General features: G+C 48.1%; 1 protein-coding gene across 2 annotated transcripts in view; it reads right to left on the bottom strand.

The window, feature by feature from the left end:
• The window catches only part of LOC110526849 (vacuolar protein sorting-associated protein 13C), a 219,427-nt gene that overhangs the window by 31,382 nt on the left and 166,305 nt on the right, over positions 1-21,740 (bottom strand). For both annotated transcript variants that reach the window (XM_036981697.1, XM_036981698.1), the window contains 11 exons: positions 17,024-17,128; positions 16,553-16,717; positions 15,962-16,087; positions 13,891-14,024; positions 10,731-10,860; positions 7,593-7,828; positions 7,057-7,204; positions 6,611-6,751; positions 3,737-3,818; positions 3,581-3,650; positions 3,016-3,127 (listed from right to left, as the gene is read on the bottom strand). In XM_036981697.1, the coding sequence (XP_036837592.1) occupies positions 3,016-3,127; positions 3,581-3,650; positions 3,737-3,818; positions 6,611-6,751; positions 7,057-7,204; positions 7,593-7,828; positions 10,731-10,860; positions 13,891-14,024; positions 15,962-16,087; positions 16,553-16,717; positions 17,024-17,128 (1,449 nt within the window). The remainder of the gene's footprint in view (positions 1-3,015; positions 3,128-3,580; positions 3,651-3,736; positions 3,819-6,610; positions 6,752-7,056; positions 7,205-7,592; positions 7,829-10,730; positions 10,861-13,890; positions 14,025-15,961; positions 16,088-16,552; positions 16,718-17,023; positions 17,129-21,740) is intronic.

The following is a 21,740-nucleotide window of genomic DNA, read 5'->3' as shown; positions in this document are numbered from 1 at the left end:
CATTTATCATGAGTACCAGCCCCATTTATCATGAGTACCAGCCCCCTTTATCATGAGTACCAGCCCCCTTTATCATGAGTACAAGCCCCCTTTATCATGAGTACCAGCCCCCTTTTATCATTAGTACCAGCCCCCATTTTATCATGAGTACAAGCCCCAATTATCATGAGTACCAGCCCCCATTTAATCATGAGTACAAGCCCCCATTTTATCATGAGTACCAGCCCCAATTATCATGAGTTCCAGCCCCCATTTATCATGAGTACCAGTCCCCTTTATCACGAGTACCAGCCCCCATTTATGATGAGTACCTGTCCCCTTTTATCATAAGTACCAGCCCCCATTTTATCATGAGTACCAGCCCCCATTTTATCATGAGTACCAGCCCCCATTTAATCATGAGTACAAGCCCCCATTTAATCATGAGTACCAGCCCCAGTTATCATGAGTACCAGCCCCAGTTATCATGAGTACCAGTCCCCTTTATTATGAGTACAAGCCCCCTTTATTATGAGTACCAGCCCCCTTTTATCATGAGTACCAGCCCCCTTTTATCATGAGTACCAGCCCCCTTTTATCATGAGTACCAGCCCCCATTTTATCATGAGTACCAGCCCCCTTTTATCATGAGTACCAGCCCCCTTTATCATGAGTACCAGCCCCCTTTATCATGAGTACCAGCCCCCATTTTATCATGAGTATCAGCCCCCTTTATCATGAGTACCAGCCCCCTTTATCATGAGTACCAGCCCCCTTTATCATGAGTACCAGCCCCCTTTTTATCATGAGTACCAGCCCCATTTATCATGAGTACCAGCCCCCTGTTATCATGAGCACCAGCCCCTATTTATGATGAGTACCAGCCCCCTTTTATGATGAGTACCAGTCCCCTTTTATCATGAGTACCAGCCCCCATTTTATCATGAGTACAAGCCCCAATTATCACGAGTACCAGCCCCCATTTAATCATGAGTACAAGCCCCCATTTTATCATGAGTACCAGCCCCAATTATCATGAGTTCCAGCCCCCATTTATCATGAGTACCAGTCCCCTTTATCACGAGTACCAGCCCCCATTTATGATGAGTACCAGCCCCAGTTATCATGAGTACCAGCCCCCATTTATCATGAGTACCAGCCCCATTTATCATGAGTACCAGCCCCATTTATCATGAGTACCAGTCCCCTTTATCATGAGGACCAGTCCCCTTTATCATGAGTACCAGCCCCCTTTTATCATGAGTACCAGCCCCCTTTTATCATGAGTACCAGCCCCCTTTATCATGAGTACCAGCCCCCTTTATCATGAGTACCAGCCCCCTTTATCATGAGTACCAGCCCCCTTTTATCATGAGTACCAGCCCCATTTTATCATGAATACCAGCCCCCTTTTATCATGAGTACCAGTCCCCTTTATCATGAGTACCAGCCCCCTTTTATCATGAGTACCAGCCCCATTTTATCATGAGTACCAGCCCCATTTTATCATGAGTACCAGCCCCCATTTTATCATGAGTACCAGTCCCTTTTATCATGAGCACCAGCCCCCTTTTATCATGAGCACCAGCCCCCTTTTATCATGAGCACCAGCCCCCTTTATCATGAGTACCAGCCCCCTTTTATCATGAGTACCAGCCCCCTTTTATCATGAGTACCAGCCCCATTTATCATGAGTACCAGTCCCCTTTATCATGAGGACCAGTCCCCTTTATCATGAGTACCAGCCCCCTTTTATCATGAGTACCAGCCCCCTTTTATCATGAGTACCAGCCCCCTTTATCATGAGTACCAGCCCCCTTTATCATGAGTACCAGCCCCCTTTATCATGAGTACCAGCCCCCTTTTATCATGAGTACCAGCCCCATTTTATCATGAATACCAGCCCCCTTTTATCATGAGTACCAGTCCCCTTTATCATGAGTACCAGCCCCCTTTTATCATGAGTACCAGCCCCCTTTTATCATGAGTACCAGTCCCATTTTATCATGAGTACCAGTCCCATTTTATCATGAGTACCAGCCCCATTTTATCATGAGTACCAGCCCCATTTTATCATGAGTACCAGCCCCATTTTATCATGAGTACCAGCCCCCATTTTATCATGAGTACCAGTCCCTTTTATCATGAGCACCAGCCCCCTTTTATCATGAGCACCAGCCCCCTTTTATCATGAGCACCAGCCCCCTTTATCATGAGTACCAGCCCCCTTTTATCATGAGTACCAGCCCCCTTTTATCATGAGTACCAGCCCCCTTTTATAATGAGTACCAGTCCCCTTTATCATGAGTACCAGCCCCCTTTCATCATGAGTACCAGCCCCCTTTTATCATGAGTACCAGCCTCCTTTATCATGAGTACCAGTCCCCCTTTTATCATGAGTACCAGTCCCATTTTATCATGAGTACCAGTCCCATTTTATCATGAGTACCAGCCCCATTTTATCATGAGTACCAGCCCCATTTTATCATGAGTACCAGCCCCATTTTATCATGAGTACCAGCCCCCATTTTATCATGAGTACCAGTCCCTTTTATCATGAGCACCAGCCCCCTTTTATCATGAGCACCAGCCCCCTTTTATCATGAGCACCAGCCCCCTTTATCATGAGTACCAGCCCCCTTTTATCATGAGTACCAGCCCCCTTTTATCATGAGTACCAGCCCCCTTTTATAATGAGTACCAGTCCCCTTTATCATGAGTACCAGCCCCCTTTCATCATGAGTACCAGTCCCCTTTATCATGAGTACCAGTCCCCTTTATCATGAGTACCAGTCCCCTTTTTGTGTCCCTGTCCCTGGCCGTGTCCCTGTCCTCGTCCCTGGCTGTGTCCCTGTCCCTGGCCGTGTCCCTGTCCTCGTCCCTGGCTGTGTCCCTGTCCCTGGCCGTGTCCCTGTCCCTGGCACTGTCCCTGGCACTGTCACTGTCACAGTCCCTGTCCGTGTCCCTGTCCCCGGCCGTGTCCCCGGCCGTGTCCCTGGCCGTGTCCCTAGCAGTGTCTGTGTCTAGGTCAGTTACCTTCTGTTTGTCCACATGCGATTCGGCAGCTGGGGTGAACAGGGCCAAGATGGCTCCCAGGAATCCCTGGTCAATCTTCACAGCCATCTCCTGGACCAGAACCATGAAGTACCTTTAACACAGATCACAGTATAACTACTGGGTCAGAGAGACTGGTGAAGGACTCACCCTGAACTAAAACACAGATCACAGTATAACTACTGGGTCAGAGAGACTGGTGAAGGACTCACCCTGAACTAAAACACAGATCACAGTATAACTACTGGGTCAGAGAGACTGGTGAAGGACTCACCCTGAACTAAAACACAGATCACAGTATAACTACTGGGTCAGAGAGACTGGTGAAGGACTCACCCTGAACTAAAACATCACACTAAAACAAAATATCAAACCAAGGACTACGTCTCTTTACCTATGAAAAATAAGTATGTACACTAAACAGAAGTGTATACACTAAACAGAAGTGTGTACACTAAACAGAAGTGTGTACACTAAACATAAGTGTGTACCCTAAACAGAAGTGTGTACACTAACAGTGCAGGGGGGGTATAAGCAGAAGACTCACTTGAACTGCGTGACCTGACTGTGTTGGTTAAACCTGGTGATGATGCTGACGTCCATAAAAGGCTTTGGTTCTGAGGAAGAAAGACAGAGAAGGACCAATTAGAGAACAGCATTAGAGAACACACACACAGCCATGTTCCGGGGAGGCAGAGGTTACCTGAGTCCAGAGCGATGGACTTTGGAGGAGGAACAGGGTGGAACACAATGGGGAATAAAGCTCCAGTCAGCTGGTTGTCCACCTGAAACACACCGTCAAGACAAGGGTTTAATATCACCACAGAGATACACTGTAAAGACAAGGGTTTAATATCACCACAGAGATACACCGTAAAGACAAGGGTTTAATATCACCACAGAGATACACCGTAAAGACAAGGGTTTAATATCACCACAGAGATACACCGTAAAGACAAGGGTTTAATATCACCACAGAGATACACCGTAAAGACAAGGGTTTAATATCACCACAGAGATACACCGTAAAGACAAGGGTTTAATATCACCACAGAGATACACCGTAAAGACAAGGGTTTAATATCACCACAGAGATACACCGTAAAGACAAGGGTTTAATATCACCACAGAGATACACCGTCAAGACAAGGGTTTAATATCACCACAGAGATACAACGTCAAGACAAGGGTTTAATATCACCACAGATACACCGTAAAGACAAGGGTTTAATATCACCACAGATACACCGTAAAGACAAGGGTTTAATATCACCACAGAGATACACCGTAAAGACAAGGGTTTAATATCACCACAGATACACCGTAAAGACAAGGGTTTAATATCACCACAGATACACCGTAAAGACAATGGTTTAATATCACCACAGAGATTTATATAACCCCCACAGAGGGGTTAGTGTGTAGTATATGTAGGGGTTAGTGTGTAGGTTTAGGGGTTAGGGTGTAGTAGGTTTAGGGGTTAGTGTGTAGTATAAGTAGGGTTTGGGGTGTAGGGTGTAGTATATGTAGGGGTTAGGGTGTAGGGGTTAGGGTGTAGTATATGTAGGGGTTAGGGTGTAGTATATGTAGGGATTAGGGTGTAGGGGTTAGTGTGAAGGGGTTAGTGTGTAGTATATGTAGGGGTTAGTGTGTAGTATATGTAGGGGTTAGGGTGTAGGGGTTAGTGTGTAGTATATGTAGGGGTTAGGGTGTAGGGGTTAGTGTGTAATATATGTAGGGGTTAGGGTGTAGGGGTTAGTGTGTAGTATATGTAGGGGTTAGGGTGTAGGGGTTAGTGTGTAGTATATGTAGGGGTTAGTGTGTAGTATATGTAGGGGTTAGGGTGTAGGGGTTAGGGTGTAGTATATGTAGGGGTTAGTGTGTAGTATATGTAGGGGTTAGGGTGTAGGGGTTAGTGTGTAGTATATGTAGGGGTTAGGGTGTAGGGGTTAGTGTGTAGTATATGTAGGGGTTAGTGTGTAGGTTTAGGGGTTAGGGTGTAGTAGGTTTAGGGGTTAGTGTGTAGTATAAGTAGGGTTTGGGGTGTAGGGTGTAGTATATGTAGGGGTTAGGGTGTAGGGGTTAGGGTGTAGTATATGTAGGGGTTAGGGTGTAGTATATGTAGGGATTAGGGTGTAGGGGTTAGTGTGTAGGGGTTAGTGTGTAGTATATGTAGGGGTTAGTGTGTAGTATATGTAGGGGTTAGGGTGTAGGGGTTAGTGTGTAGTATATGTAGGGGTTAGGGTGTAGGGGTTAGTGTGTAATATATGTAGGGGTTAGGGTGTAGGGGTTAGTGTGTAGTATATGTAGGGGTTAGGGTGTAGGGGTTAGTGTGTAGTATATGTAGGGGTTAGTGTGTAGTATATGTAGGGGTTAGGGTGTAGGGGTTAGGGTGTAGTATATGTAGGGGTTAGTGTGTAGTATATGTAGGGGTTAGGGTGTAGGGGTTAGTGTGTAGTATATGTAGGGGTTAGTGTGTAGTATATGTAGGGGTTAGGGTGTAGGGGTTAGGGAGTAGGGGTTAGTGTGTAGGGGTTAGTGTGTAGTATATGTAGGGGTTAGGGTGTAGTATATGTAGGGGTTAGGGTGTAGGGGTTAGGGTGTAGTATATGTAGGGGTTAGGGTGTGGTATATGTAGGGATTAGGGTGTAGGGGTTAGTGTGTAGGGGTTAGTGTGTAGTATATGTAGGGGTTAGGGTGTAGGGGTTAGGGTGTAGTATATGTAGGGGTTAGTGTGTAGTATATGTAGGGGTTAGGGTGTAGGGGTTAGTGTGTAATATATGTAGGGGTTAGGGTGTAGGGGTTAGTGTGTAGTATATGTAGGGGTTAGGGTGTAGGGGTTAGTGTGTAGTATATGTAGGGGTTAGTGTGTAGTATATGTAGGGGTTAGGGTGTAGTATATGTAGGGATTAGGGTGTAGGGGTTAGTGTGTAGGGGTTAGTGTGTAGTATATGTAGGGGTTAGTGTGTAGTATATGTAGGGATTAGTGTGTAGTATATGTAGGGGTTAGGGTGTAGTATATGTAGGGATTAGGGTGTAGGGGTTAGTGTGTAGTATATGTAGGGGTTAGTGTGTAGTATATGTAGGGGTTAGGGTGTAGTATATGTAGGGATTAGGGTGTAGGGGTTAGTGTGTAGGGGTTAGTGTGTAGTATATGTAGGGGTTAGTGTGTAGTATATGTAGGGATTAGTGTGTAGTATATGTAGGGGTTAGTGTGTAGTATATGTAGGGATTAGGGTGTAGGGGTTAGTGTGTAGGGGTTAGTGTGTAGGGGTTAGTGTGTAGTATATGTAGGGGTTGGGGTGTAGGGGTTAGTGTGTAGTATATGTAGGGGTTAGGGTGTAGTATATGTAGGGGTTAGGGTGTAGGGGTTAGGGTGTAGTATATGTAGGGGTTAGTGTGTAGTATATGTAGGGGTTAGGGTGTAGGGGTTAGGGTGTAGTATATGTAGGTGTTAGGGTGTGGTATATGTAGGGGTTAGGGTGTAGTATATGTAGGGATTAGGGTGTAGGGGTTAGTGTGTAGGGGTTAGTGTGTAGTATATGTAGGGGTTAGGGTGTAGGGGTTAGAGTGTTACCTGTAGCCAGTGTAGCTGGGCCCGGAGACTTCTCTGATGAGGCGACTGTTTAAACTCCACCTGAATCCCAGACAGGAAGTTCCTCCTGATAGTACTGGAAAAGGGCTGACGCATCACCATGGGAACCGTCCCAAAGTTCACCTGCATGGGTAAAGGAGGTAAATATTCACATCCGTTTTCCCTACCCCGTGTCCGTTTCCCCCCTACCCCGTGTCCGTTTCCCCCCTACCCCGTGTCCGTTCCCCCTACCCCGTGTCCGTTCCCCCTACCCCGTGTCCGTTCCCCCACCCCGTGTCCGTTCCCCCTACCCCGTGTACGTTCCCCCTACCCCGTGTCCGTTCCCCCCCTACTCCGTGTCCCCCCTAACCCTTCAGGTGTGCCTCCAGCCAGGTGTTTCTGGTAGGCCTTCTCCGAACCAACTCTGACTCACAGTGTGATGGTCATACCTCTAAGTTGGTCTCCAGTTTGACCCAGCCGGGTTCAGGTGTGCCTCCAGCCAGGTGTTTCTGGTAGGCCTTCTCCAACAGCCTGATGTTCCTCTGGTTGAAAGGCTTCCATCGGCTCTTAGGTCTCATCTCCCACACCACACCAGAGCTGAGACCAACAAGCATCACCGTTCAGATCAATACCTTCATTTACATGATGCCTGTTGGTCTCATCTCCCACACCACACCAGAGCTGAGACCAACAGGCATCATCAAACATCAACGTTCACAACAAGACCTTCATTTACATCTGAGGGACCAACTTCTACACAAGGGTATGTATGTCTGTGACTATGGTTGGGTGCATCTGACTGACTGTATCTGACAGTGTGTGTGTGTGTGTGTGTGTGTGTGTGTGCGTGCGTGCCTGACTGACTGTGTGCGTGCATGTGTCTGACTGACTGTGTGCGTGCGTTTGTGTGTATGACTGACTGAATGTGTGTGTGTGTGTGTGTATGTGTATGTGTATGTGTGTGTGTGTGTGTGTGGTACGTTACCTGGTGATGCCGACATATGCGATCTCCTGGCGGTTGTCGTTGTTGACGAGTGACAGGCCAAGGTTCTGCAGCGACACGTTCACTTCCTGTTGGAACTGCTCCAGCTCCTCGGCCTGCCGCGCCTTGGTCACCACGGCAACGTCCTCGGTGAAGAGCAGCACGCGCTGGCGACCATCCAGGAAGGACACCCAGTGGACCTGGGACAGACCGTCGTACGCAAACTGACCACACTCATCCTGTATGGGGGGGTGACAAGGACAGACAGACAAGCAGGCAGACAGGAGAGAGAGAGAGACACACAAGGACAGACAAGCAGGCAGACAGGAGAGAGAGACCAAGACACGAGGACAGACAGACAAGCAGACAGACAGGAGAGATAGAGAGACAAATCAAATCGTATGTCACATGAGCCGAATACAACAAGTGTAGACCTTACAGTGAAATGCTTACATACAAGCCCTTAACCAACAATGCAGTTCGAGACAGACAGAGACAGAGAAAGACAGAGAGAGAGAGACAGGGATATGGACAGAGACAGAGAGACAGACAGAGAGAGAGAGAGAGACAGAGAGACAGGGATATAGACAGACAGAGATATAGACAGAGGCATAGAGAGACAGGGATATAGACAGAGAGAGACAGAGATAGAGACAGACAGACAGAGTTGGTTCTGTACTATCCGTTTCCATTTCCTTATCTTAACTCCTCTTAGTTGGCATGGCTGGGTATGTTACCTTAACCAGGACTAGTCCTCTCAGTTGGCATGGCTGGGTATGTTACCTTAACCAGGACTAGTCCTCTCAGTTGGCATGGCTGGGTGTGTTACCAGGACCAGTCCTCTCAGTTGGCATGGCTGGGTATGTTACCTTAACCAGGACTAGTCCTCTCAGTTGGCATGGCTGGGTATGTTACCTTAACCAGGACTAGTCCTCTCAGTTGGCATGACTGGGTGTGTTACCTTAACCAGGACTAGTCCTCTCAGTTGGCATGGCTGGGTGTGTTACCAGGACTAGTCCTCTCAGTTGGCATGGCTGGGTGTGTTACCAGGACTAGTCCTCTCAGTTGGCATGGCTGGGTGTGTTACCAGGACCAGTCCTCTCAGTTGGCATGGCTGGGTGTGTTACCTTAACCAGGACTAGTCCTCTCAGTTGGTATGGCTGGGTGTGTTACCAGGACCAGTCCTCTCAGTTGGCATGGCTGGGTATGTTACCTTAACCAGGACTAGTCCTCTCAGTTGGCATGGCTGGGTGTGTTACCAGGACCAGTCCTTTCAGTTGGCATGGCTATGTGTTATACCTTAACCAGGACTAGTCCACTCAGTTGGCATGGCTGGGTGTGTTACCAGGACCAGTCCTCTCAGTTGGCATGGCTGGGTATGTTACCTTAACCAGGACTAGTCCTCTCAGTTGGCATGGCTGGGTGTGTTACCAGGACCAGTCCTCTCAGTTGGCATGGCTGGGTGTGTTAGCTTAACCAGGACTAGTCCACTCAGTTGGCATGGCTGGGTGTGTTATCAGGACCAGTCCTCTCAGTTGGCATGGCTGGGTGTGTTACCAGGACCAGTCCTCTCAGTTGGCATGGCTGGGTGTGTTACCTTAACCAGGACTAGTCCTCTCAGTTGGCATGGCTGGGTGTGTTACCTTAACCAGGACTAGTCCTCTCAGTTGGCATGGCTGGGTGTGTTACCAGGACCAGTCCTCTCAGTTGGCATGGCTGGGTGTGTTACCAGGACTAGTCCTCTCAGTTGGCATGACTGGGTGTGTTACCTTAACCAGGACTAGTCCTCTCAGTTGGCATGGCTGGGTGTGTTACCTTAACCAGGACTAGTCCTCTCAGTTGGCATGGCTGGGTGTGTTACCAGGACCAGTCCTCTCAGTTGGCATGGCTGGGTGTGTTACCTTAACCAGGACTAGTCCTCTCAGTTGGCATGACTGGGTGTGTTACCTTAACCAGGACTAGTCCTCTCAGTTGGCATGGCTGGGTGTGTTACCAGGACCAGTCCTCTCAGTTGGCATGGCTGGGTGTGTTACCAGGACTAGTCCTCTCAGTTGGCATGGCTGGGTGTGTTACCTTAACCAGGACTAGTCCTCTCAGTTGGCATGACTAGGTATGTTACCTTAACCAGGACTAGTCCTCTCAGTTGGCATGACTGGGTGTGTTACCTTAACCAGGACTAGTCCTCTCAGTTGGCATGACTGGGTGTGTTACCTTAACCAGGACTAGTCCTCTCAGTTGGCATGGCTGGGTGTGTTACCTTAACCAGGACTAGTCCTCTCAGTTGGCATGACTGGGTGTGTTACCAGGACCAGTCCTCTCAGTTGGCATGGCTGGGTGTGTTACCTTAACCAGGACTAGTCCTCTCAGTTGGCATGGCTGGGTGTGTTACCAGGACCAGTCCTCTCAGTTGGCATGGCTGGGTGTGTTACCAGGACCAGTCCTCTCAGTTGGCATGGCTGGGTGTGTTACCAGGACTAGTCCTCTCAGTTGGCATGACTAGGTATGTTACCTTAACCAGGACTAGTCCTCTCAGTTGGCATGGCTGGGTGTGTTACCTTAACCAGGACTAGTCCTCTCAGTTGGCATGACTGGGTGTGTTACCTTAACCAGGACTAGTCCTCTCAGTTGGCATGACTGGGTGTGTTACCTTAACCAGGACTAGTCCTCTCAGTTGGCATGGCTGGGTGTGTTACCTTAACCAGGACTAGTCCTCTCAGTTGGCATGGCTGGGTGTGTTACCTTAACCAGGACTAGTCCTCTCAGTTGGCATGGCTGGGTGTGTTACCAGGACCAGTCCTCTCAGTTGGCATGGCTGGGTATGTTACCTTAACCAGGACTAGTCCTCTCAGTTGGCATGGCTGGGTGTGTTACCTTAACCAGGACCAGTCCTCTCAGTTGGCATGACTGGGTGTGTTACCTTAACCAGGACTAGTCCTCTCAGTTGGCATGGCTGGGTGTGTTACCAGGACTAGTCCTCTCAGTTGGCATGGCTGGGTGTGTTACCTTAACCAGGACTAGTCCTCTCAGTTGGCATGACTGGGTGTGTTACCTTAACCAGGACTAGTCCTCTCAGTTGGCATGGCTGGGTGTGTTACCTTAACCAGGACTAGTCCTCTCAGTTGGCATGGCTGGGTGTGTTACCTTAACCAGGTCCAGTTCTCCACTGCTGTGCTCCTGACACTTCCAGCTGAGTTTGCGGACCCCTGCAGGGTTGTCCCAGGCAAACCTCTGGGCTTCTCCTGGATTCAGCGCTCTGCTCTCTGTGGAACCGCTGGGGATAAAGAAGGTCGGGTCAAACGCAGAAGAGAGAGTCCAACTAAACACAACTCAGGGTCCTCCACTTGTCATGGCCAGAGGGGAGAAAACAGCATGTTACTACAGGAATTCAAATAATCTATTGTAAGGGCCAGGGTTAGGGATATGGGTTAGGGATATGGGTTACGGATAGGGATATGGGTTAGGGATATGGGTTAGGGATATGGGTTACGGATAGGGATATGGGTTAGGGATATGGGTTACGGTTATGGGTTAGGGATATGGGTTACGGTTAGGGATATGGGTTAGGGATATGGGTTACGGTTAGGGATATGGGTTAGGGCCAGGGTTAGGGATATGGGTTAGGGATATGGGTTAGGGCCAGGGTTAGGGATATGGGTTACGGATAGGGATATGGGATAGGGATATGGGTTACGGTTAGGGATATGGGTTAGGGATATGGGTTACGGTTAGGGATATGGGTTAGGGATATGGGTTACGGTTAGGGATATGGGTTAGGGCCAGGGTTAGGGATATGGGTTAGGGATATGGGTTAGGGCCAGGGTTAGGGATATGGGTTAGGGATATGGGTTAGGGCCAGGGTTAGGGATATGGGTTACGGATAGGGATATGGGTTAGGGATATGGGTTAGGGCCAGGGTTAGGGATATGGGTTACGGATAGGGATATGGGTTAGGGATAGGGATATGGGTTAGGGATATGGGTTAGGGCCAGGGTTAGGGATATGGGTTACGGATAGGGATATGGGTTAGGGATATGGGTTAGGGATATGGGTTAGGGCCAGGGTTAGGGATATGGGTTACGGATAGGGATATGGGTTACGGTTAGGGATATGGGTTAGGGATATGGGTTACGGTTAGGGATATGGGTTACGGTTAGGGATATGGGTTAGGGATATGGGTTAGGGATATGGGTTAGGGCTATGGGTTACGGTTAGGGCTATGAGTTACGGTTAGGGATATGAGTTACGGTTAGGGATATGGGTTAGGGTTTGGGTTAGGGATATGGGTTAGGAATATGGGTTAGGGGTTAGGGATATGGGTTACGGATATGGGTTACGGTTAGGGATATGGGTTACGGTTAGGGATATGGGTTAGGGATATGGGTTACGGTTAGGGCTATGGGTTACGGATATGTGTTACGGTTAGGGATATGGGTTAGGGATATGGGTTACGGTTAGGTATATGGGTTAGGGATATGAGTTACGGTTAGGGATATGGGTTAGGGATATGGGTTAGGGCTATGGGTTACGGTTAGGGCTATGAGTTACGGTTAGGGATATGAGTTACGGTTAGGGATATGGGTTAGGGTTTGGGTTAGGGATATGGGTTAGGAATATGGGTTAGGGGTTAGGGATATGGGTTACGGATATGGGTTACGGTTAGGGATATGGGTTACGGTTAGGGATATGGGTTAGGGATATGGGTTACGGATATGGGTTACGGTTAGGGATATGGGTTAGGGATATGGGTTACGGTTAGGTATATGGGTTAGGGATATGAGTTACGGTTAGGGATCTGGGTTACGGTTAGGGATATGGGTTACGGTTAGGGATATGGGTTACGGTTAGGGCTATGGGTTAGGGATATGGGTTACGGTTAGGGATATGGGTTAGGAATATGGGTTACGGTTATGGGTTAAGAATATGGGTTAGGGCTAGGAATATGGGTTAGGGCTATGCGTTACGGTTAGGGCTATAGGTTAGGGCTATGGGTTAGGAGTATGGGTTAGGAATATGGGTTACGGTTATGGGTTAGGAATATGGGTTAGGGATATGGGTTACGGTTAGGGATATGGGTTAAGGTTAGGGATATGGGTTAAGGTTAGGGATATGGGTTAGGAATATGGGTTACGGTTACGGGTTAGGGTTATGGGTTACGGTTAGGAATATGGGTTACGGTTATGGGTTAGGAATATGGGTTATGGTTATGGGTTAGGAATATGGGTTACGGATACGGGTTAGGAATATGGGTTAGGGCTATGGGTTACAGTTAGGGCTATAGGTTAGGGCTATGGGTTACGGATACGGGTTAGGAATATGGGTTACGGTTATGGGTTAAGAATATGGGTTAGGGCTATGGGTTACGGTTAGGGCTATAGGTTAGGGCTATGGGTTACGGTTATGGGTTAGGAATATGGGTTAGGGCTAGGGGTTAGGAATATGGGTTAGGGCTATGCGTTACGGTTAGGGCTATAGGTTAGGGCTATGGGTTAGGAGTATGGGTTAGGAATATGGGTTACGGTTATGGGTTAGGAATATGGGTTAGGGATATGGGTTACGGTTAGGGATATGGGTTAAGGTTAGGGATATGGGTTAAGGTTAGGGATATGGGTTAGGAATATGGGTTACGATTACGGGTTAGGAATATGGGTTACGGTTACGGGTTAGGGTTATGGGTTACGGTTAGGAATATGGGTTAGGGCTATGGGTTACGGTTAGGGCTATGGGTTACGGTTATGGGTTAGGAATATGGGTTAGGAGTATGGGTTAGGAATATGGGTTAAGGTTAGGGATATGGGTTACGGTTATGGGATAGGAATATGGGTTAGGAGTATGGGTTAGGAATATGGGTTAAGGTTAGGGATATGGTTTACGGTTATGGGATAGGAATATGGGTTATGGTTATGGGTTAGGAATATGGGTTACGGTTATGGGTTAGGAATATGGGTTACGGTTATGGGTTAGGAATATGGGTTAAGGTTAGGGATATGGTTTACGGTTATGGGATAGGAATATGGGTTATGGTTATGGGTTAGGAATATGGGTTACGGTTATGGGTTAGGAATATGGGTTACGGTTATGGGTTAGGAATATGGGTTAAGGTTAGGGATATGGTTTACGGTTATGGGATAGGAATATGGGTTATGGTTATGGGTTAGGAATATGGGTTACGGTTATGGGTTAGGAATATGGGTTACGGTTAAGGGTTAAGGGTCAGGTTCAGTCTAACCTCTGTCTGTAGGTGATGGTAACCCAGAGTGTGTGGTTGACTAGGTTAGGGTTAGGGGTTAAGGTTCAGTCTAACCTCTGTCTGTAGGTGATGACAACCCAGGGTGTGTGGTTGACTATGAGAGCTGGAGCAGCTCCATCATAATAGTCAGTGAAGCTGATCACAGTAGAGTTGTCTGAGATGTTCACGTCGACTATCACACCTCCATACTACAACAGACAGGAAGAGAGATCACAGTGGATAACAACACCTCCATACTACAACAGACAGGAAGAGAGGTCACAGTGGATAACAACACCTCCATACTACAGACAGGAAGAGAGGTCACAGTGGATAACAACACCTCCATACTACAGACAGGAAGAGAGATCAGTTGATAACATCTCCATACTACAACAGACAGGAAGAGAGGTCACAGTTTAATAGAAACAACATATCCATACTACAGACAGGAAGAGAGATCACAGTTTAACTTCTTTGATAAAGGGGGCGCTCTTTTAATTTTTGGATAAAAAAATTAAGCGTGATATTTTGTCACGAAAAGATGCTCGACTATGTATATAATTGACAGCTTTGGAAAGAAAACACTTGACGTTTCCAAATCTGCAAAGATATTGTCTGTGAGTGCCACAGAACTGATGCTACAGACGAAACCAAGATGACATTTCAAACAGGAAGTGCCCCAGGTTTTGAAGGCGCTGTGTTCCAATGACTCCTTATATGGCTGTGAATGGGTCACGAATGAGCTTAGACTTTCTGTCGTTTCCCCATAGTGTCGGCAACATTGTGACGTATTTGTAGGCATTTCATTGGAAGATTGACCATAAGAGACTACATATACCAGGTGGTCGCTTGGTGTCCTCCGTCACAATTATTGTGTCATCTCCACCTGCATGTATTTTTCCATTTGCTTCCGAGGAGAAACCCAACTGCCACAAATGATTTATCATCGAATAGATATGTGAAAAACACCTTGAGGATTGATTCTAAACAACGTTTGCCATGTTTCTGTCGATATTATGGAGTTAATTTGGAAAAACGTTCAGCGTTGTAATGACTGAATTTTCGTTTTTTTTTTCTTAGCCAAACGTAATGAACAAAACGGAGCGATTTCTCCTACACAAATTATCTTTTTGGAAAAAAATGAACATTTGCTATCTAACTGAGAGTCTCCTCATTGAAAACATCTGAAGTTCTTCAAAGGTAAATGATTTTATTTGAATGCTTTTCTTGTTTTTGTGAAAATGTTGCCTGCTGAATGCTAGGCTAAATGCTAGGCTAAATGCTACGCAAAAATGCTACGCTAAATGCTATGCTAAATGCTACGCTAAATGCTACGCTAAATGCTATGCTAGGCTATCAATACTCTTACACAAATGCTTGTGTAGCTATGGTTGAAAAGCATATTTTGAAAATCTGAGATGACAGTGTTGTTAACAAAAGGCTAAGCTTGAGAGTCAATATATTTCTTTCATTTCATTTGCGATTTTCATGAATAGTTAACGTTGCGTTATGGTAATGAGCTTGAGGCTATGATTACGCTCCCGGATACGGGATTGCGCGACGCTAGAGGTTAATAGAAACAACACCTCCATACTACAGGCAGGAAGAGAGGTCACAGTTGATAAGAAACAACATTGGAAAGTTGCATCTGATACTTCAAGGCCATTGCAGACAGACAACAAAGGTAATGACTTGTAAATGAGAATGTGTTCTGTTGTCAATGAATGAACCTATTAGAGGATAAATCAGGTCAGTGATATGTGGCTGGTCCACGTCCAGCAGACAGGAAGTGAGGTCAGTGATATGTGGCTGACTGGTCCATGCCCAGCAGACAGGAAGTGAGGTCAGTGATATGTGGTGTATCTCCAGGGACACTGACCTGATCCATGCCCAGCAGACAGGAAGTGAGGTCAGTGATATGTGGTGTATATCCAGGGATACTGACCTGATCCATGCCCAGCAGACAGGAAGTGAGGTCAGTGATATGTGGTGTATCTCCAGGGACACTGACCTGATCCATGCCCAGCAGACAGGAAGTGAGGTCAGTGATATGTGGTGTATATCCAGGGATACTGACCTGATCCATGCCCAGCAGACAGGAAGTGAGGTCAGTGATATGTGGTGTATCTCCAGGGACACTGACCTGATCCATGCCCAGCAGGGTGCCGTTGTCCTGCTTGTTGAAGAAGAAGGACTTGGACTTGGAGTCTGAGCCCACGACCCTGACACACAGCTTCCCTGTGATCAACTCTGGCCAGAGGGGGAGGCACTGGAAACACAGGCAAGTCAAAAAGGTCAGTCAGTCAGACAGACAGACGGACACAGTGAAGACAACAGTCGGACAGACGGATACAGTGAAGACAACAGTCGGACAGACGGAAGACAACAGTCGGACAGACGGACACAGGGAAGACAACAGTCAGACAGACGGACACAGGGAAGACAACAGTCGGACACAGGGAAGACAACAGTCGGACACAGGGAAGACAACAGTCGGACACAGGGAAGACAACAGTCGGACACAGGGAAGACAACAGTCGGACAGACGGACACAGGGTAGACAACAGTCGGACAGACGGACACAGGCTAGACAACAGTCGGACACAGGGAAGACAACAAACGGACAGAGGAACACGCTCATCATACGTTCATTATTACATTCACACACACACACACACACACACGCACGCACGCACGCACGCACAGTAAAGCCAAACACACGGTCGGTCCTCACATCTGTAGAGGAGATGTAGTGCCACTTCCCGTTGACGCTGCCCTCCTCTGTCTGCACCTCTCCCACCTCCAGCTCGTAGGAAGACTTGTTGACCAGCGTGAAGAACGGACTCATGGTCACCATCTTGGTCAGGTTGAAACTACTCATCTGAATGCTGACGCCAACCTACAAAACACATGACTCATACTGTCAGACTGTCTGTCCTTCACAACGCGGCTGTAGTGTCTCAGTTAAAACACAGATCATCATAGGGTTTGAGTCCTGCATGAGGCCACTGAATGTGTTCACCGTAAGTCACCGTAAGTTCATCGTAAGTTACCGTAAGTTCGCCGTAAGTCACCGTAAGTCACCGTAAGTTCACCGTAAGTCACCGTAAGTTCACCGTAAGTCACTTGGATAAAGGATTATATGTGAAATAAAACATTACATTCCAGAGTTGTGACTGTTTTTTGTACGTTGTCATTTCCTCACCAGATAGTCCATGGTGTTGGCAGGGCATCTGACACACCCATAACTCCCCACCGTATCCAATGAGAAGCCATCAGACCAGGAACTGGTGGACACACAGAGCTGCAGCTGTAGAAAGACAACACCCAACGTTACTGAGAGAAGCAGCTGATCCAAGAGGGGGAAAAACACTTTAAAAGATGCTGTCTGATCTGGGACGTATCACATTCAGGGAGCAGTTTGGGGACTGCCAGGGAAGGTTTGAGAAACACTGTTAGACACTGAAAGACACGCCCCCTTCAGAGAGAGAACTGAAAGACACGCCCCCCTTCAGAGAGAGAACTGAAAGACACGCCCCCTTCAGAGAGAGAACTGAAAGACACGACCCCCTTCAGAGAGAGAACTGAAAGACACGCCCCCTTCAGAGAGAGAACTGAAAGACACGACCCCCTTCAGAGAGAGAACTGAAAGACACGCCCCCTTCAGAGAGAGAACTGAAAGACACGCCCCCCTCAGAGAGAGAACTGAAAGACACACCCCCCTCAGAGAGAGAACTGAAAGACACGACCCCCTTCAGAGAGAGAACTGAAAGACACGCCCCCTTCAGAGAGAGAACTGAAAGACACGCCCCCCTCAGAGAGAGAACTGAAAGACACGCTCCCTTCAGAGAGAGAACTGAAAGACACGCCCCCCTTCAGAGAGAGAACTGAAAGACACGCCACCCTCAGAGAGAGAACTGAAAGACACGCCCCCCTCAGAGAGAGAACTGAAAGACACGACCCCCTTCAGAGAGAGAACTGAAAGACACACCCCCCTCAGAGAGAGAACTGAAAGACACGACCCCCTTCAGAGAGAGAACTGAAAGACACGCCCCCTTCAGAGAGAGAACTAAAAGACACGCCCCCCTCAGAGAGAGAACTGAAAGACACGCCCCCCTCAGAGAGAGAACTGAAAGACACGCCCCCCTTCAGAGAGAGAACTGAAAGACACGCCCCCCTTCAGAGGGAGAACTGAAAGACACGCCCCCCTTCAGAGAGAGAGACAGCTTAATGTGAGCTCTTACATATTTCAACATTTATTTTTTTACAAAAGGATAGATTTGGAGTTAGATGACCTTGGATGTTTCGGCAGGGACACATGCAGGATGCTACCCTCCACAGCACGGCCTTCGCTCCAGATCAAAACAACAAACCTACAACCTAAATTTTGACCAAAATTAACCGGAGAGACGACTGCTGCCAAGGTTTTCTTTTCCCAAGCTATACGGAAGGAGCTCCAGCAAACAAACAGCAGAGACCAGAGGACACCGTCCAACCCGGACCTGAGCTGCCAGGCTTGAAAAGGACAGACCAGATACACATTTAATTAGCACTAAGGTGTGAAGTAAAAAGGCCTTTGGGCCCAACAAATGTCAGGGATCTTTGAAGCGTCCCCTGAAGCACCCCCTCCTGCTGTTCAGAGACCATCCACTGGCATTTTCTACAAGAAATCTGCCTCCACAAATAAATTGGGTCTGACACCTTCTCCCACTGCCTGCTGCTTGGAGTCCACCTGGCGATCTGTTCCCCATCTGCCCTGGCCTCTCTCCCCCTGTCTGGTACAGGTACCTCCACTACACTCCCCCTGTCTGGTGATCTGTTCCCCGTCTGCCCTGGTCTGTCTCCCCCTGTCTGGAGATCTGTTACAGGTACCTCAACCACACTCCCCCTGTCTGGTACAGGTACCTCCACCACACTCCCCCTGTCTGGTACAGGTACCTCCACCACACTCCCCCTGTCTGGTACAGGTACCTCCACCACACTCACCCCTCTCTCCCCCTGTCTGGTACAGGTACCTCCACCACACTCACCCCTCTCTCCCCCTGTCTGGTACAGGTACCTCCACCACACTCACTCCTCTCTCCCTGGTCTGTCTCCCCCTGTCTGGTACAGGTACCCCCACCACACTCACTCCTCTCTCCCCCTGTCTGGTACAGGTACCAGCACTACACTCCCCCCTCTCTCCCTGGTCTGTCTCCCCATGTCTGGTACAGGTACCTCCACTACACTCACTCCTCTCTCCCTGGTCTGTCTCCCCATGTCTGGTACAGGTACCTCCACTACACTCACTCCTCTCTCCCTGGTCTGTCTCCCCATGTCTGGTACAGGTACCTCCACCACACTCACTCCTCTCTCCCTGGTCTGCCTCCCCATGTCTGGTACAGGTACCTCCACTACACTCACTCCTCTCTCCCTGGTCTGTCTCCCCATGTCTGGTACAGGTACCTCCACCACACTCACTCCTCTCTCCCTGGTCTGTCTCCCCATGTCTGGTACAGGTACCTCCACTACACTCACTCCTCTCTCCCTGGTCTGTCTCCCCATGTCTGGTACAGGTACCTCCACTACACTCACTCCTCTCTCCCTGGTCTGTCTCCCCATGTCTGGTACAGGTACCTCCACCACACTCACTCCTCTCTCCCTGGTCTGTCTCCCCATGTCTGGTACAGGTACCTCCACCACACTCACTCCTCTCTCCCTGGTCTGTCTCCCCATGTCTGGTACAGGTACCGCCACTACACTCACTCCTCTCTCCCTGGTCTGTCTCCCCATGTCTGGTACAGGTACCTCCACTACACTCACTCCTCTCTCCCTGGTCTGTCTCCCCATGTCTGGTACAGGTACCTCCACCACACTCACTCCTCTCTCCCTGGTCTGTCTCCCCATGTCTGGTACAGGTACCTCCACTACACTCACTCCTCTCTCCCTGGTCTATCTCCCCATGTCTGGTACAGGTACCTCCACTACACTCACTCCTCTCTCCCTGGTCTGTCTCCCCATGTCTGGTACAGGTACCTCCACTACACTCACTCCTCTCTCCCTGGTCTGTCTCCCCATGTCTGGTACAGGTACCTCCACTACACTCACTCCTCTCTCCCTGGTCTGTCTCCCCATGTCTGGTACAGGTACCTCCACTACACTCACTCCTCTCTCCCTGGTCTGTCTCCCCATGTCTGGTACAGGTACCTCCACTACACTCACTCCTCTCTCCCTGGTCTGTCTCCCCATGTCTGGTACAGGTACCTCCACTACACTCACTCCTCTCTCCCTGGTCTGTCTCCCCATGTCTGGTACAGGTACCTCCACCACACTCACTCCTCTCTCCCTGGTCTGTCTCCCCATGTCTGGTACAGGTACCTCCACCACACTCACTCCTCTCTCCCTGGTCTGTCTCCCCATGTCTGGTACAGGTACCTCCACCACACTCACTCCTCTCTCCCGAGCTTTCTCTCACCTCATCGTGGCTGTGTGTCCCCAGAGTTTTGCATGCACCAACAGCTTGGAGCAAACATTTTCTCTCTGTCTCTCTCCTATTGAAAAAGCTACGGTCCGGTTGAAATATTATCGATTATTTATTGTAAAAACAACCTGAGGATTGATTGTAAAAAATGTTTGACATGTTTCTACGAACTTTACAGATACAATTTGGAATTTCCGTCTGTCCGTCGTGACCTGCCTGTGGATTACTGAACAAATCGCGCCAACCAAATGGAGATTTTTGGATATAAAATCATCTTTATCGAACAAAAGGAACATTTATTGTGTAACTGGGAGTCTTGTGAGTGCAAACATCAGAAAGATCAAAGGTAAGCGATTCATTTTATTGCTTTTCTGACTTTCGTGACCAATCTACTTTGCTGCTAGCTGTTTGTAATGTTTTGTCTGCTGAGAGAGTCGTCGTGTTACATAAACGCTTGGTTTGCTTTCGCTGTAAAGCTTTTTTGAAATCTGACACGCCAGGTGGATTAACAACAACCTAAGCTGTGTTTTGCTATATTGCACTTGTGATTTCATGAAAATTAAATATTTGTAGTAATTTCATTTGAATTTGGCGCTCTGCAATTCAGCGGATGTTGATGTTGACGAAAATGATCCTGCTAACGGGATGGGTGCATCTGGTTTCCGCTCAGGTTATGGATGTGTCACTGCAACCTTAAAAGGGTACTCAATGATGTCACCATTGCCCTTGATTCTAAGCAATATTGTGCTGCTGTTTTTATTGACTTGGTGCTCTCGAGCGGCTAGATGTTCTTTACCAGTCCGCCTTCAGATTAGCCCCCAATGCTCTTTATAGGACAGATCACTGCACTCTATACTCCTCTGTAAACTGGTCATCTCTGTAAACCTGTTGACAGATCACTGCTCTCTATACTCCTCTGTAAACCCCTTGACAGATCACTGCACTCTATACTCCTCTGTAAACCCGTTGACAGATCACTCTATACGCCTCTAAACTGGTCATCTCTGTAAACCTGTTGCAAGACCCACTGGTTGATGCTTATTTATAAAACCCTCTTAGGCCTCACTCCCCCTTATCTGAGATATCTATTGCATCCCTCATCCTACACATACAACAACCTTTCTGCCAGTCACATTCTGTTAAAGGTCCCCAAAGCACACACATCCCTGGGTCGCTCGTCTTTTCAATTCGCTGCAGCTAGCGACTGGAACGAGCTGCAACAAACACTCAAACTGGACAGTTTTATCTCCATCTCTTCATTTAAATCATGGACACTCTTACTGAAAAGTTATGTCTGCTTTGTGTGATGTATTGTTGTTTCTACCTTCTAGACCTTTCTGCTGTTGACTGTGCACAATAATGTTTGTACCATGTTTTGTTCTGCTACCATGTTGTGTTGCTAGCTACCATGTTGTTGTTATGTTGTGTTGCTACCATGCGGTGTTGTGATGTGCTGCTGCCT

The sequence above is a fragment of the Oncorhynchus mykiss genome, chromosome 6 (assembly GCF_013265735.2).
Source record: "Oncorhynchus mykiss isolate Arlee chromosome 6, USDA_OmykA_1.1, whole genome shotgun sequence".
Lineage (NCBI taxonomy): Eukaryota > Metazoa > Chordata > Actinopteri > Salmoniformes > Salmonidae > Oncorhynchus > Oncorhynchus mykiss.
The sequence above is the reverse complement of the archived record's forward strand: the minus strand, read 5'-3'. Positions and strand labels throughout refer to the sequence as shown.